This window comes from Candoia aspera, chromosome 7 (assembly GCF_035149785.1).
Source record: "Candoia aspera isolate rCanAsp1 chromosome 7, rCanAsp1.hap2, whole genome shotgun sequence".
NCBI classification, from domain to species: domain Eukaryota; kingdom Metazoa; phylum Chordata; class Lepidosauria; order Squamata; family Boidae; genus Candoia; species Candoia aspera.
The window spans coordinates 1,788,174-1,802,387 of NC_086159.1; the positions used below are offsets into that span (position 1 = coordinate 1,788,174).

Consider the following 14,214-nt stretch of genomic DNA (forward strand, 5'->3'; position numbering starts at 1 on the left):
ATCAGTTGGTCACAAATGAACAAAGTGGGTTGCATGACAGATTAATCCTCCAGACATCCTAACCACCTTGAAAATTAGTACGTGATGGAAATGGAGCCACTAGTCACTTACGTGACTTGGTTAAGTGTGTTGCATAAATGTAGCTTATATTATCATTACCAAGGAAAGAAATCATGGGCACATCCATTGGGTAGCCCAGCCTTCTCCAAAATGATACCACCCCAATGTGTTGAATTTCAACAGCCGTCATCCTCAAGGCCATCTCTTATGAAAGGCTAGAAGACCACTAAAAAGCCTGTCTGGCCAGCCATAGGGACTGAAGATTGAAAAGGCAGAGCAATCACGGGTCTCCCAAGAAGACTAAAATCAGTGTGAGTCTGTCTCCATCTCCAAAGAAGAAGGTGTGTCTAGCACCAGGACCAGTCAGAGATAAAACCAGGACTATGCAACTGACTTCAGCAAAGGATCGTTACCTTGTCGTGGTGCTGGAGCTTGAGCACCTCAATGATGCCATGAGCTAAACCGTGAAGGGCCCCCCAAGAACGGGAAGGTCATGACAGAGTGGTCAGATTAAATGTGATCCCTGGGGAAGGTAATGGCAACCCACCCCAGTATTCTTGCCCTGAAAACTAAATGGATCAGTACAACCAGAGATATGTCGGTATACCATTGGAAGATGAGACCCCCAGGTCGGAAGATGGTCAAAATGCTACTGGGGAGGAACAGAGGATGAGCTCAACTAGCCCCAGACGTGATGACACAGCTAGCTCAAAGCCGAAAGGATGGCTAGCTGCCAACGGTGCTGGTGGTGAACGGGGAACCCAATGTTCTAAGGATCAACACACCACTGGAACCTGGAATGTAAGATCTATGAGCCAGGGCAAATTGGATCTGGTTATTGGTGAGATGTCCAGATTAAAGATAGACATTCTGGGCATCAGTGAACTGAAATGGACTGGAATGGGCCACTTCACATCAAATGACCACCAGATCTACTACTGTGGACAAGAGGACCACAGAAGAAATGGAGTAGCCTTCGTAATTAATAGTAAAGTGGCTCAAGCAGTGCTTGGATACAATCCAAAAAACGATAGAATGATCTCAGTTAGAATTCAGGGCAAGCCATCTAACATCACAGTGATCCAAATATACGCCCCGACCACAAATGCAGAAGAAGCTGAAGTAGAGCAGTTCTATGAGGATCTGCAGCACCGACTGGACAACACGCCTAAAAGAGATGTTATTTTCATCACAGGAGACTGGAATGCTAAGGTGGGCAGTCAAATGACACCTGGAATTACAGGTAAGCATGCCCTGGGTGAACAAAATGAAGCAGGACATAGGCTGATAGTATTTTGCCAAGACAACTCACTCTGCATTACAAACACTCTCTTCCAGCAACCTAAGAGACAGCTTTATACATGGACTTCCCCAGATGGACAACACCGAAACCAGATTGACTACATCCTTTGCAGCCAAAGGTGGCGGACATCTATACAGTCGGTAAAAACAAGACCTGGAGCTGACTGTAGTTCAGATCACGAACTTCTTCTTGCACAATTTAGGATCAGACTAAAGAGATTAGGGAAGACCCAAAGATCAGCTAGATATGAGCTCACTAATATTCCTGAGGAATATGCAGTGGAGGTGAACAATAGATTTAAGGGACTGGACTTAGTAGATAGGTTAGGACTTGGATGGAGTACCACTTGGGACCTCCAAATATGATTGCTGGAGTGGAAAGTCAAGGAAGATCTTGGTAGAAGGCTATGGCAGAATGCTCTACCAGAGACCATGGTGGAAAGGTGGATGTGGAAGAGAGGAGTTATGAGGAAGAGGCGTGAAACTGTGAACGCTAATGGTCCAATCTCCTTTTAGAAACTACGACACTTCTATGTTCAGAACAACATTATGGTCCCCACGTTTAAAACATGGTATCTCAGAGCTGGGAAAAGAACAAGAGAGGACTAGGAAAATTACCAAGGGGCTCAAATCCCAGCCCTGGAAAGAGAGTTAGAAGAGACAAGATCGATCAGGAGCCCCTTCCAACAGTTTTTCATGTCCTGGTCACCTCATGATTGGATTACTGCAGTGTGCTCTAAATGGGGCTGCCCTTGAAGACCACCTGGAACCTACGGTACATCTGGTCCAAAATGCAGTGGTGCGACCAGTAACAGGTGCCTCTCATGCCCATGGGTCACCACTGCTATGCAAGCTGCATTGGCTGCCAGTCAGCTTCTAAGTACAATTCAAGGTCTGATTATTACTTATAAAGGAATAACTAGTAATAAAGTAATTACTTATAAACCCTAACATGCCAGGAGCCATGTGGGGAGGTGGGGAAGGTACTTGCAGAGCCACTGACCTGGGGGCCTGGGCTGCTGGTGCCTTGCTCCAGATGTGCTCATGAAGCTCACCTCTGCACTGCTCCTTCTCTGTCACCCGGATGGGCTCCCCCTCCACGGAAGCTGCCAGTGCGTCTTATCAAGGCTTCCTGAAGCCATCTTTCAGAACCGGTATGGCCTGCGCTCTGGTCCCCTCCAGGCCCTCCTGGCCAGAAGACAGGTGAAAGGAAGGGGTCTGGCCTCAAGTGCCTTTAAGGCATCGCCAAACCCCATCGGCCCAGGAGTGAGATTCTTTACGGAGAGAGCCAAGCTGGGGGCGGGAGAAGACTGCAGCTGAGTTGCAGGAACACAAAGGCAACTGGGGAGCAGGACTCCCGGGGGGACGTGCAGCCCTTAAGCCCCCAAGCAGAAAGTGATGTTGCTGTGTTCAGATAACACGTTCTTCTCAACTAAGGAAACCACGGGATGGCTGAAGTTGGCAGGCGGAGCCTGATTTGATTCCCACAGGAGCCAGGATTGCAACACACCCATTTTTGCTCAGTCTGGCACATTGTACAGACCCCCCTCTTTTCAGATGACCTGAACCAGGAGGCTAAAATGCCCCCATGCCGGTTCCTGGCCAGTGTCACAGAGAAGGGCTGGAGGGGGCCCCTGTCAGCAAGACCCATTCTGCGAGACCTCACTCTGCAATTGCCAACCTCGCAACCCCTCCCTCTAAGATCCATGGCGTCCTGGTGTGGTTCTTCTGAGAAAAAGTCCGCAATGCCCGGCATCAGGCGGTATCTGCAAATCTCAGTCCTGCAGTCATGCTACCCCAAAAGGAGGTGGTTCATGATTTGGGACCTCCGTAGATGCAGGATTACTGCTGTAACAGGGGGCAAAGCCTGGAGCAGGATCCTTCTGCGATGGTGATTCTGGCCTTGCTTTGGCACTGCCGGATTACCACAGGGCCCTCTAAACGGGGCGGCCTTTGGAGATGGCCTGGAAGCTGAGGCTTTCCAGAACGGAGGGGAGACTGGGGGCCAGTCCTGCCATGGCAGGGGGGGCCCTCTTCTACAGCCACTGCAGGGCCTCTGGTGGGGTTCCAGATGCCGTTCCGGGGGTCATCAGCCATTGGGGCCTACCTGGAACAGCACCAGGGTGGGAAGTGCATCCTCCAACCCCCCCCCCCACTTTGAAAGTTAGTGGGATGTGGAGCAAAGAGCCTTCGGACATCTCTAGCCATGGAGGCTTCCCCCAGCCCTTGCTATTTCAGAAAGCAGGAAAATCAGCCCTTTCTGCCAAGCTTTTATGTCCTCAGAGTTCTAATACTATTTTGTATTGTTTTGTATTTGTATTCTGTTGTAAACTGTTCAGTGTATTTTGATTAAGGCAGGCAAGAACATCCTGAAATTATTTATTTATTTCTTTGTTTGATATGTTATGACCACCTACCTCCAATGGACTCTGGGCAGCTTGCAAAGCCAAAAACAAATCCCTAAAAGCAGATCAAGTTGTTTCCTCCAAGATCCTCTGTGACTCTCATCCAACCACCTTTTTTACAACCTTCCCCCAAAAGGGAAGATTGGAGACTGGCTAATAATTATCCAATGGGGTGTGTGTGTGTGCGCGCGCACGTGGGCAGCAATGACCCCTTGACAAGGGGATGCACTGTCCCCTTCTTCAAGGCTGTGGGACTGCCCCCTCCCTCAGCCTGAAACCACCACATGCACCCACCCTGTGGTCACGTCCCATGCTGCCTTAGTAACCCTTGGGCATAACAGAATCGAATTCAGATATCATAAGACTGTGCTCCGGGCAACTCACTTGGACTTGCCCAGTCAGAGTCCAACTCTGAGTGAATCTGAGCAACTTTGTCTGCCAGGTGGGCCCTGGTAAACACAATGAGGGGCAGAGACATGGCAATTTTCAACTGCCCTTCCTGCCACGGTGTGAGCCCGAATGGGCTCAAATAGATAGATGAATAGCTCTGGTTTGGCCCTTTTCACCGGGTTTGCCTGGCTCTTTGAGCTCTGGAGTGTCTGCTAGATTACAAAGCCAGCCCTGTAGGGATCAGAAAAAGGATCTTTATTTTCGCAGTCCAACGAGATAAAGACTGAGAGCCTCCTTTAATCGCAACGAGTTACATCAGACTGAGCTCTGCAAGCTCCCACCAGCACTTAGGAACCAGGAAAGTCTCTGCGCTAGCAAACAGAGAATCAGAGTAGATATAAAATGATCCGCAAACAGAGCAATCGGCACTGAAGAGAGGCAACGACCAGCATGCAACTATTTTTCTCTGCTGAGGGTAAAGTTACTCTTTCCAGTTCTCCCCAGGTCTTTCTGGATGCTGGGCCCAAATTCCTGGCCCAGTTGCATGAAATCTGTTCCCTTAAGGAGACTGCTTTTGACAAGGCTTCCAGCCAGGCTTCACAAAGGAAGTTCTACCTTGCTCTCCCCTGAATCCTGTTAATATGTTTTCTACTACAGATTAAGGTTACTATGGTAACTAACCATTTTGGCCGGGTGAAGAGGTTGAATTTAATTGTCCCCTTCTCACGTGTTAATGGTTGCATTGCCTAAGGGAGGAACTTGCCTGAACTTGTTTTAGTTTCAGTTTCCCTTCTGTGTAGGCTTGCAGAGAGTATGCAGCTGAGAGAAATCTCTCCTCTCAGCAAACAGCCTTTAAATATGTTTGTTTTCTGTAAATAAAATTATTTTTATAGAAATGCCTGGTGTGTGACTTTTCTGATCTCTCCTGGGCCAAATGCTCTCCTAGCACTCTGCCAACAAATCCCACCCTGTCCTTCTCCCTAGTGCCTCTGTTTTGGGAACATTTAAAAGTCCTCCAGCTGGTTATTCATTTCAGACCCACCCACCCCCACCCCCCGATTCTTAACCCACTACAGAAAGAAACTCTGGTCAGGAAAGTCCTTCTGCAAGAGAGGACTAGTCCTGGGAGGACCCCAGTTCTGTCCTCTACCTTCCCAATCCTTGCCATCAAAGGTTAGGGTTTGGGTTTCATTGGGATAACAGGTCTTCACCAGGTTCAGCTCTGGCCGAGAGTTTTCTCTGACCTCCTTTCTGAATATAAATTCCTGAGCTTGGTTGTCAGAAGGCGGAACGCAAGTCAGCCTCTCTCAATGTTGTTGGGGAGCCAGTTGCAAAGGGCCTGTGGAGTAGAGCCTCGAGGCTTCTGCATCTTCCCACTGGCAAGGGCAGGAGAGAGAGTAGCTGTCCTACTGAATTCACCTTCACTTGTCATGTCCTTTGGGTAGAGGCATATTCTGCCTTCTGGCCACTCAGAAGCTTCCGTAGGGCCTCCTTGACCTCCTTGTTGCGGAGGCTGTAGATCAGGGGATTCAGCATGGGGTTGACGATACAATAGAGGGTGGAGATCAGGGTGTCAATCTCCAAGGAGTAGCCCGCACTGGGCCGGTTGTAATTCACATTGGCCATGCCAAAGTAGATGGCGACCACAGTCAAGTGGGCAGCACAGGTGGAGAAGGCTTTGCTCCTGCCAGTATTAGAGCGGATCCGCAAGATGGCAGAGACTACATATGTGTAAGACAAGAGAATAAACAAGAAAGGACTGAAGCCCATGAAGATGCTGGCCAAGTGGAGAGCAATCTCGTTGATGTAAATATCACTGCATGCAATTTTCAGGAGGGGTGGAACATCACAGAAGATGTGGTCGATCTGGTTGGCTCCACAGAAGTCCACATTGGTGGCCAGAGCTGTGTGAATTGATGAATCAAGAAAGCCCCAGATCCAAGAAGCCAGAGCCAGAGGGATACACACCTGACTGCTCATCAGATTACTGTACTGTAGTGGTTGGCAAATGGCAGCATAGCGGTCAAAGGCCATAACAGCCAGAAGTGCGCATTCAGACCCTGCAAACGTCATCAGGAAGAACATCTGAGCCATGCACTGGTTGTATGAAATAGTGTGTCTCTGGTGCAAAAAATTGATCAGGATCTTGGGGACCGTGACAGTTGAGTAACAAACATCTAAGCAGGACAAATGGCTAAGGAAAAAGTACATGGGGCTGTGAAGACGTGAATCCAACCGGATCAGGGTGAAGATTGTGGTGTTCCCAATTATGGTCACCAAGTAGATGGCTAGGAACACTACAAAGAGGTAGATTTGGCCATGTGGAACACCCGAGAAACCAAGAAAGACAAACTCGGACACCTGTGTATGATTCCTGGCATCCATGGGAAGCACGGTGTTGATCTGTGTAGGAAAGAACAACGGGTAATGGGGCGTAGTACATTGCAGCATGATGGAGGTCTCTTCCATTCAAAGACAGAGGAATCCAACACTCATGTCACTCATGCTCACTTGTCACCTGGCAATTCTCGCTTCCTCCAAGGCCATCCAGAGGTGGTGTCACACAACATGCTTACCCCCTAAGTCCAGCTTACTGAAGCCCAACGACTGTGTTCATATAACAAGGGATGCACAGACCGATCAAACAAGTTTAGCTTAACAGGATGATAGCCCACCTATTCCCTTGAACTGGTAGGAAGGTTTGAGGAACACTGATAGTTGAATTTTTCATTCTCTTTGGGGTGAGAGGAATGCCCACTTTCAGATGGTGGTGTGTCCCTTGATTTGGAGTGGGATGCCTTGTTTACCCCTGTGTTACCCAACCCCATCATGGGAGGCTAGCTTGCTTTTGGTGTTCTCTCTAAGCTGCGTTCTTCCCAGACATGCTCTGCTCTTGCTTGCCAATCAAGAACTGCAGAGCTGTGCTGAACTGGGTCAGGCTGCTCTTCCAGGCCAAAGAGCAGATGGGCCTCACCTGAAGCAGAGAGGTAGACTAGGTGTCATGTTCATGGTTTCAGTGTAGTTTATACATCGTAACATTTCCCATGCCATGGCGCTGATGCGCATTTCTGTTCGGGAGGGAGCTGCTGTGAGACCTTGTGCCAAGCTCTGTATGTGGAATCAGGAGAATGGAACGTGTTTGGGTTATGTTCTCTGCTCGAGGCCTTTTCCCGCAGACCATCAGGAACCGTTAGGAGCACCTGGGATTGTGGACTTGGGAAGACTCTACGGGGGGAGGGATTTCGTTTGCACCGAGGGTTTTTAGTTTGAATTTGGCGCGCTTTCATCATTCTCAGCTTTCTTTGCAATCCTGCATGCTATTCTTCAATAAATCAGATATCTCTGAAACCCTGCTTATGAGTCTGATATCCATTCGAATAGGCAATCCTTACACTAGGTGGCTCTGCTCAGGAGATCAGGGAAAATGCTGATTATATGGGGAGGGAGGAGAGGGGCAGCAGAAGGGCCTTTCTGTGGGGTCCAGAACTCAAGGTTAGAAGTGCCGACAGCCCAGGCTGTTCCCACTCTCTGTGTGGAAAGGACACACACACACACAAAAGGCCCCCATCCCCTGTTAAAGCCAGCTGCGAGAGAGGGGAGTCCGTGAATTAATTCTGTGTTCTAGGAAGGCTGCCGGGCTGGCCTGAGTGGGGGCAGTCTCGGACCTCCATCTTGTCAGCTCGACTGGGCGAGCCGAGTTCTAGCATTGGGCAAGAAGGAGGAGAACCATCAATCCGCCCCTGCGCCTTTCTGAACTCTCCACCTCGATCCTCCTCCTTTCCCCCCTTCAAGGCTAACATCCCCAGATGGCCTCACGGCCTCACCGGCAGTCGCTTCAGCCCTTGGTCATTCCCCCCCCCTCCCCGTCCCTTTCTGCTCCTCCATCATCCCCAGGAGCCCAAATCCTGTTTGAGATGCAGTGCCTGGGGCTGTGCGCCCTTTCCCCAAAGTGCCTACTGTCCACGTTCACAAACTGCATGGCACAAAGGAGGCATTTTGAGGATTCAGTCTCCCCCCACCGGGAGGTACGAATGTGCAATTTAGCCTAATTCATCTAACCCAACGTCCAAAAATGTTTTCCAGCTTTGCAGATATAGATAATGTTGTCTTTCTTCATTTCTGATATTTGCAGTTCAAAGACCTGTGAACCTGCATCAAGGCACATGATGGATAAGGATTGATGCCTTTGCATTTTCAGAGCTTGGGGAATAACTTTTTTTTTATCCTGAACATTAAATACAACCTGTTTTCAATAAAATCTACCTTTAACTAATGCATCTGGTCTACTGTCTCCATCTTGGATTAACTTCAAATTGTGGACCTCAGAGCCAAACCGTCTGGTCCAATTGTTGGTCTTTTTTTTTTTAATGAAGTCCCTGATGGAGAGAAGTGTGTGCCATTTAGCTGGTCTTAATAAAGATATTAAAGATCTGGATTTTAAGACTATGGTCTGGGTTATCTAGATGATGGATTGTTTGCACTAGATTGTTAGCACCGCACAAGGATTAGTAAAAATGTATTTGGCTGAAGCATAGGGTGTTTGACCAGTATTCCTTTAAATTCTTACAAAAATCTGAAGACTTGTGCATGGTGGGAAGAAATGGGAGAGTTGCTTTGATGGGGACTATCAAATTGCTCAATAAAATATCAGGAAGAACATTGACTCATAAAGTTCATGGCTGTCATTGTCCAAATGCATTTAATGCTCACAGTATGAGACATAAACAAGTTGAACTTGAATTCTCAATGCATGAGCTGGACCACCAAAGGTACAGAGGGTGTGTTAAATAATCCCCTGCAGCCTTCTGAAGATCATTAATCTGAGTCAAGGTGATGTGTGTCCAACGCTACCTCATGATGTCTTGAACATCAGTGCTGGGGGGCGAAAGCTACGCGGGAGGGGAGGAGTGGGGAGAAACTGTACCATGAGGGAAAGCCACTGCCTCCCTTTGGGTTTGGCACAGTAGGATGAAGCTGCCAAGTCAAAAGAAGGGTGGGAATGGATCAGCTGTTCTTTAAGCTGGCATCAATTTTTGGATAACACCACTTTAGTGATGCCATGAAGGAGAGGCTTAGACTATATTGTGGGGAGGGTTTCACAAAGACCCCAAATCTGGTGAAGTTTATAGGCTGAGCTGGTTGTAAATGGGACTAGAGAAAAATAATAAGAAGAGTGTCCTTCAGCACCTCTTAGTTGTGACAAAATTGCTAACCCCACTAGTGAACATCTACAAAAAGCTAAGGGAGACAATTGGAAGTTTGCAGGTGAAATGTTGCCTGCTTTTCATCAGGTTCCAGGAACACTTTAAACAAATAACTGGATATAGAAATGGATCAGATAGAAGGGTCAATAAATTGAATCTTAATGCAGATGACAGAGGCACCCTGGTCAGGAGGGGACCCATCCAAGAACAACTATTTAGCCAATTCGGGTTAGAAGAAGCCTCCGTTCCTGTTCAGGGGGTCAACTTTGAACTTGGATAGTCAGAGAATGGAGACAATCTGGGGTGCTTTGTCCGGTTAATGTGTCTGGTGTACCTTTTCCTGGGAAGATCTCGCCTGGTGATGGTGATACATCCACTCTACCTCAGCCACCTTTGAAGATCATCCAGAAATTACAGTCTGACCAGGATGCAACAACATGGGTTTGCATGTTCTGAAATAGCTTCATGGACCATCTGGTTATTTCTGGACAGTTCAAACTGGGGCAATATTATGGATGGACCTTCAGCATAAGGGGCTTGTCTTTTTGCATTTCAGCTGCCTAAGTAGTGCTAATGAGGGGTGTCTCTGTGTCTCCCCCCTCATCTACTACAAAATGTTTAGCCCACCACCACCACCACTTCTATTCCAGAAGGCAGCTGCTGTATTGAAGTTATTTTGCAGCTGAATTCTTATTTCAGTGGCTTTTTAACTACTGTGACTGCTGGTGTTTTATTTCTACCTATGTTTTGTTATTATTTTTTTATTGGCATCCCTTAAGATCCATGGTGCAATGTGCATTAGGAAGAAAGTACTATTTTAAAAGACACAACTAAACAAGGCTTGATTCAAATGTTGTCACTGTCCTAAATGCTTAGGTAATAAAAGCATAGCTTGGAGGTATTTCCGTTCCCACCTAAGCAAACTGACCTGGGAATTGATTGCCTTTTTCTTTGAACGGGGGAGTGGAGAGGGGATGCCTGGCTATTGCTGGAAGGAAGATGCCGATCTGAGCAGACTCACCTGGCTGTTTCTAGCAAGGCCCCCCTTCCCTTCTCAGCAGCACAGCTCCCCTGCTGCACAGAGATCTCCAGATCATTGGCATGAACCAGTCCATGCTTCCTGGGCATCCGTCACTCTCTGCAGCTGCTCACTTAATGAAGGGACACGCAAGTCGGTGCCTTTCCAGCCAGCAGCTCAGCCCTCCGGACACCAAACCCTGCCGGCAAAGAGACTTGACTGCCCCCCCCCCACTGGCATTGTCTTACCTGTTGGGGACCTTCCCTCCTGCATCCCCAGCACAATGAAGCTGGTCCTGATCACTGTGGGAGGAGGCCTTTAACGCTCAGCCTGCCTGGCCCAGAGGGACTCACTGCCCACCGGGAGGCGGAAACCTCAGCATCAGAGGAAGAAGTTTTCAAGAAAGTTCCCTCATTCTAGAAAGTTCCTTCATTGTCCAATTCACCATCCCATCTCTTCCTCCTCCCCCCCACACCCCAACTGCCCTTTCATAACTGAAGCAGGCTATGCTCAAGGCTCAGGAAGCAATTTCCCCAGAACTCTTGTTTGGGAATTTAATGGTATGTGGGAATGGCCTTGGGAGACAGAAGGAAGAGTCGCGGACTAGAAGACTGCCTGATAAACAAAATCTGAGTCCGAAGGAAGAGTGAGGGTGGGAGGAGAGAGGTTCTTTCAGTCCTGCAAGGTTCTGTTACTGTAAGCTTGCAATAAAGGAAGTGTTACTACTCCTGACTGGTGCTTCTTGTCTGGACTACCTTGAAGGGCTGACAGAGAAGCCCTCATAGCTTCCCGTGACTTGCAATTTAGGAGGAAAAAGGAAAATTATTCTTATTTGTTTGTTTGTTTATTTATTGTTTATCAAATTTATAAGCACCTCAGACTCCATGATAACAACCAAGGGAAAAAAAAAAAACAAGACAACATCTGGAAAACCACCCAGAGTCCCCTGATGTGAAGAGATGGGTGGGGACAAATAGAAAAGAAAAGAAAAGAAAAGAAAAGAAAAGAAAACAAAGAAAAGAAAAGAAAAGAAAAGAAAAGAAAAGAAAAGAAAAGAAAAGAAAAGGCAGGTTTTAAGGGCCCATTAAATAAGTCTGAATAGGGGCAATACATATCCATCCTCCTGGTCTTTCCACATTCCCACAAGCTGCTCCAGGCCTTTCCTTCTGGCCTTCCTCCCCATCCTGGGGCTGGAATCTCTGGACGTGGCAGGCTGGCGTTCTTCCATTCCACTCCACGTCCACCAGGTGATGTCCTCTCCAGCGGCAGGTCCTGCAGCAACAGAAACAGAACTGCCCCCACTATACTTTTATTTTCCTTTTTTATATTCTATATCTAAGGCAGTGTTTCTCAACCTTGTTAACTTTAAGCTGTGTGGACTTCAACTCCCAGAATTCCCCAGCCAGCTAAAAGTTAACAAGGTTGAAAAACACTGATCTTAGGTATGTGTGTATTACTTTACAGGTATATTCTAGCATTTTCCCGTCTTGTCTACATGCTCTTGGTCTCAGGCTGAGTCAGCTGCCTTCCCCAAAAAGAATCTGTGACACAAAAAACCCTTGGCACAGACTCAAACACTTTCCTTCAGCCAGGCACTTCATCCTGTCATCACCACAGACACTTGGTCTTGCAAGATTTGAATCTGATTCCTTCCCGTCCTATCCAAACCCTCACAGTCTCCAGACACTGGGACAAGACCTCAGGAGCATCCCTTGGTTGGCCTGGAGTTAGGCTATACAGCTGGGTATCATCAGTGTGCTGATGGATCACCTCACCCAGAAGACCTCAAGTAGATATTAAACAGGAGGGGTGAGAGCATTGAGCCCTGTGGCATCAGGGACCTTAGGCTCCGTCTCCCCCCCGGCCCCCACCATCAGCACCGATTGGAACCCTCCACAAAGAAAGGAAGAGAACCGCCACAACTCCATGCCCCCTACTCCTAATTACCACAGGCAGGCCAGAAGGTTGCTATTGTCAAAGGTATCAAAAGTCACTGACAGATCAAGAAAAAGGAGGACAGCTGCACCGCTCCCATTCCAGTTCCCCCAGAAGTCATCTGCAAGTGTGACCTATGCCATCTCAGTACCGTGCCTGTGTTTGAAACCTAACCAAAAAGGGTAAAGATAAGCCACTTCCTGCAGGGCCTTCTGAAGTGGTAGCCTGACACCTTCTCAACGACGTTCTGTGGAAAGGGAAAAACTAGATGAAAGTTGTTTGGCAACCGGTGCACATTTATGATGGTCGCTGCATCCCATGGTCATGAGATCACCATTTGTAACCTTTACAGCCAGCTTCCAACAAGCAAAGTCCGTACAGAAGCTGGCAGGAAGTTGCAAGTCGCAATCACGTGATGTCGTGATTAATAACCATGGGTGATTTGCTTAACAACCACAGCAGAACTGACATTGTAAGTCTGGCATGGTCACGTGACATTTCACTGAATGACCACTTTGCTTAGTGACAGAGTTGCTGGTCTCAACAGCAGTTGGTAAGTGAGGACAACCTGTATATAGTGGTTGAGGTATCATTAATATGCTGACGATACCCAGCTTTATATCTCCACCCTGGGATGTCTGAGTGATGCCGTGGACATTCTGTCCCAGTGCCTGGAGGCCGTAAGGGCCTGGATGGGGCGCAGTGGGCTCCGGCTCAACCCAAGCAAGACTGAGTGGCTTTGGGCTTGTGGGCCTCCCAGTGACAAGGTTTTTCCATCACTGGTCCTGGATGGGGTGGCACTGCCCCAGATGGACCTGGTGCGCAATCTGGGGGTCCTCAGAGACTCACGGCTCCTGCTGGAAGAGCAGGTGGCAGCCGTGGCTAGGAGGGCCTTTGCACACCTTCGGGTTGTGCGCCAGTTATGCCCTTTCCTGGACCGAGAGGCTCTGCTCACAGTCACTCATGCCCTCGTGACCTCCCGTCTGGATTACTGCAATGTGCTCCAGATGGGGCTGCCCTTGAAGTGCATTTGGAAGCTTCAGCTGGTGCAGAAAGCGGCTGCACGGGTAGTAAGTGGAGTTGGGTATTCGACGCATGTAACACCGCTGCCGCGGGAGCTGCCTTGGTTGCCGGTGTGCTTCTGGGTGCAATTCAAGGTGCTGGTTGTCACCTCTGGAGCCCTTTGTGGCTTGGGACCGGGTCACCCAAGGGACCGCCTTCTCCCAGTTGTTTCTGCCCGTCCAATTCGGTCTGGTAAGCTGGGCATGCTGCGGGTCCCGTCAGCCAGGGAGTGTCGGTTGGCGGGAACTAGAAGGCGGGCCTTCTCAGCCGCAGCGCCTGCCCTCTGGGATGCTCTCCCCTCAGAGATCAGGATGTGCCCGACCCTGTTGGCCTTTCGGAAGGCTGTGAAGACCCGGTTATGTGCCCGGGCCTGGGGCCCTGAATGTGTGAATGGTCCCGTTTCTTGGTTGTATTAACATCTTACATTGCTTACTTGGCAGCCATGCATACATATTTTGTATTGTAACTATTTTAATTGTAATTGTTTAATTGTTTTATGGTTTTTGTCGTTGTAAGCCACCCAGAGTCACTTGCTGAGATGGGTGGCTATAGAAATTGAATACATACATACATACATACGTACATACGTACGTATAAATATAAAATCCATAACAAAACCATCAGAAGGGGACTCCACTCAGTGGGCACCTAATGCCTGGGGGAAGAGCTGGTCTTAACGGCTTTCCTAAGGTGAGCCGAGTTAGGGCCTGTCACGTACTGAGGGGGTTAGCGTTAGGGTTAGGAAGCAGGTCCCTTCCCAGGATTTCAGGCCAGGATCTCAGGTCCATTGCCTCAGATGCAGGAGGTGGGAAACAGCCATCCATATGCATAGCCATGA

The 14,214-nt window shown here is 48.5% G+C and overlaps 1 protein-coding gene across 1 annotated transcript; it reads right to left on the reverse strand.

Moving 5' to 3' along the window:
• Nucleotides 1-5,585: 5,585 nt before the first annotated feature.
• Nucleotides 5,586-6,542, reverse strand: LOC134501164 (olfactory receptor 5AR1-like). The gene has a single exon (XM_063308771.1). It carries the CDS (start codon nucleotides 6,540-6,542, stop codon nucleotides 5,586-5,588), a length of 957 nt encoding a protein of 318 aa, XP_063164841.1.
• Nucleotides 6,543-14,214: the final 7,672 nt, after the last annotated feature.

Bases quoted from the DNA above. Each gene is read 5' to 3' on its own strand.
- LOC134501164 (XM_063308771.1), bottom strand. From the start codon at position 6,542: ATGGATGCCAGGAATCATACACAGGTGTCCGAGTTTGTCTTTCTTGGT.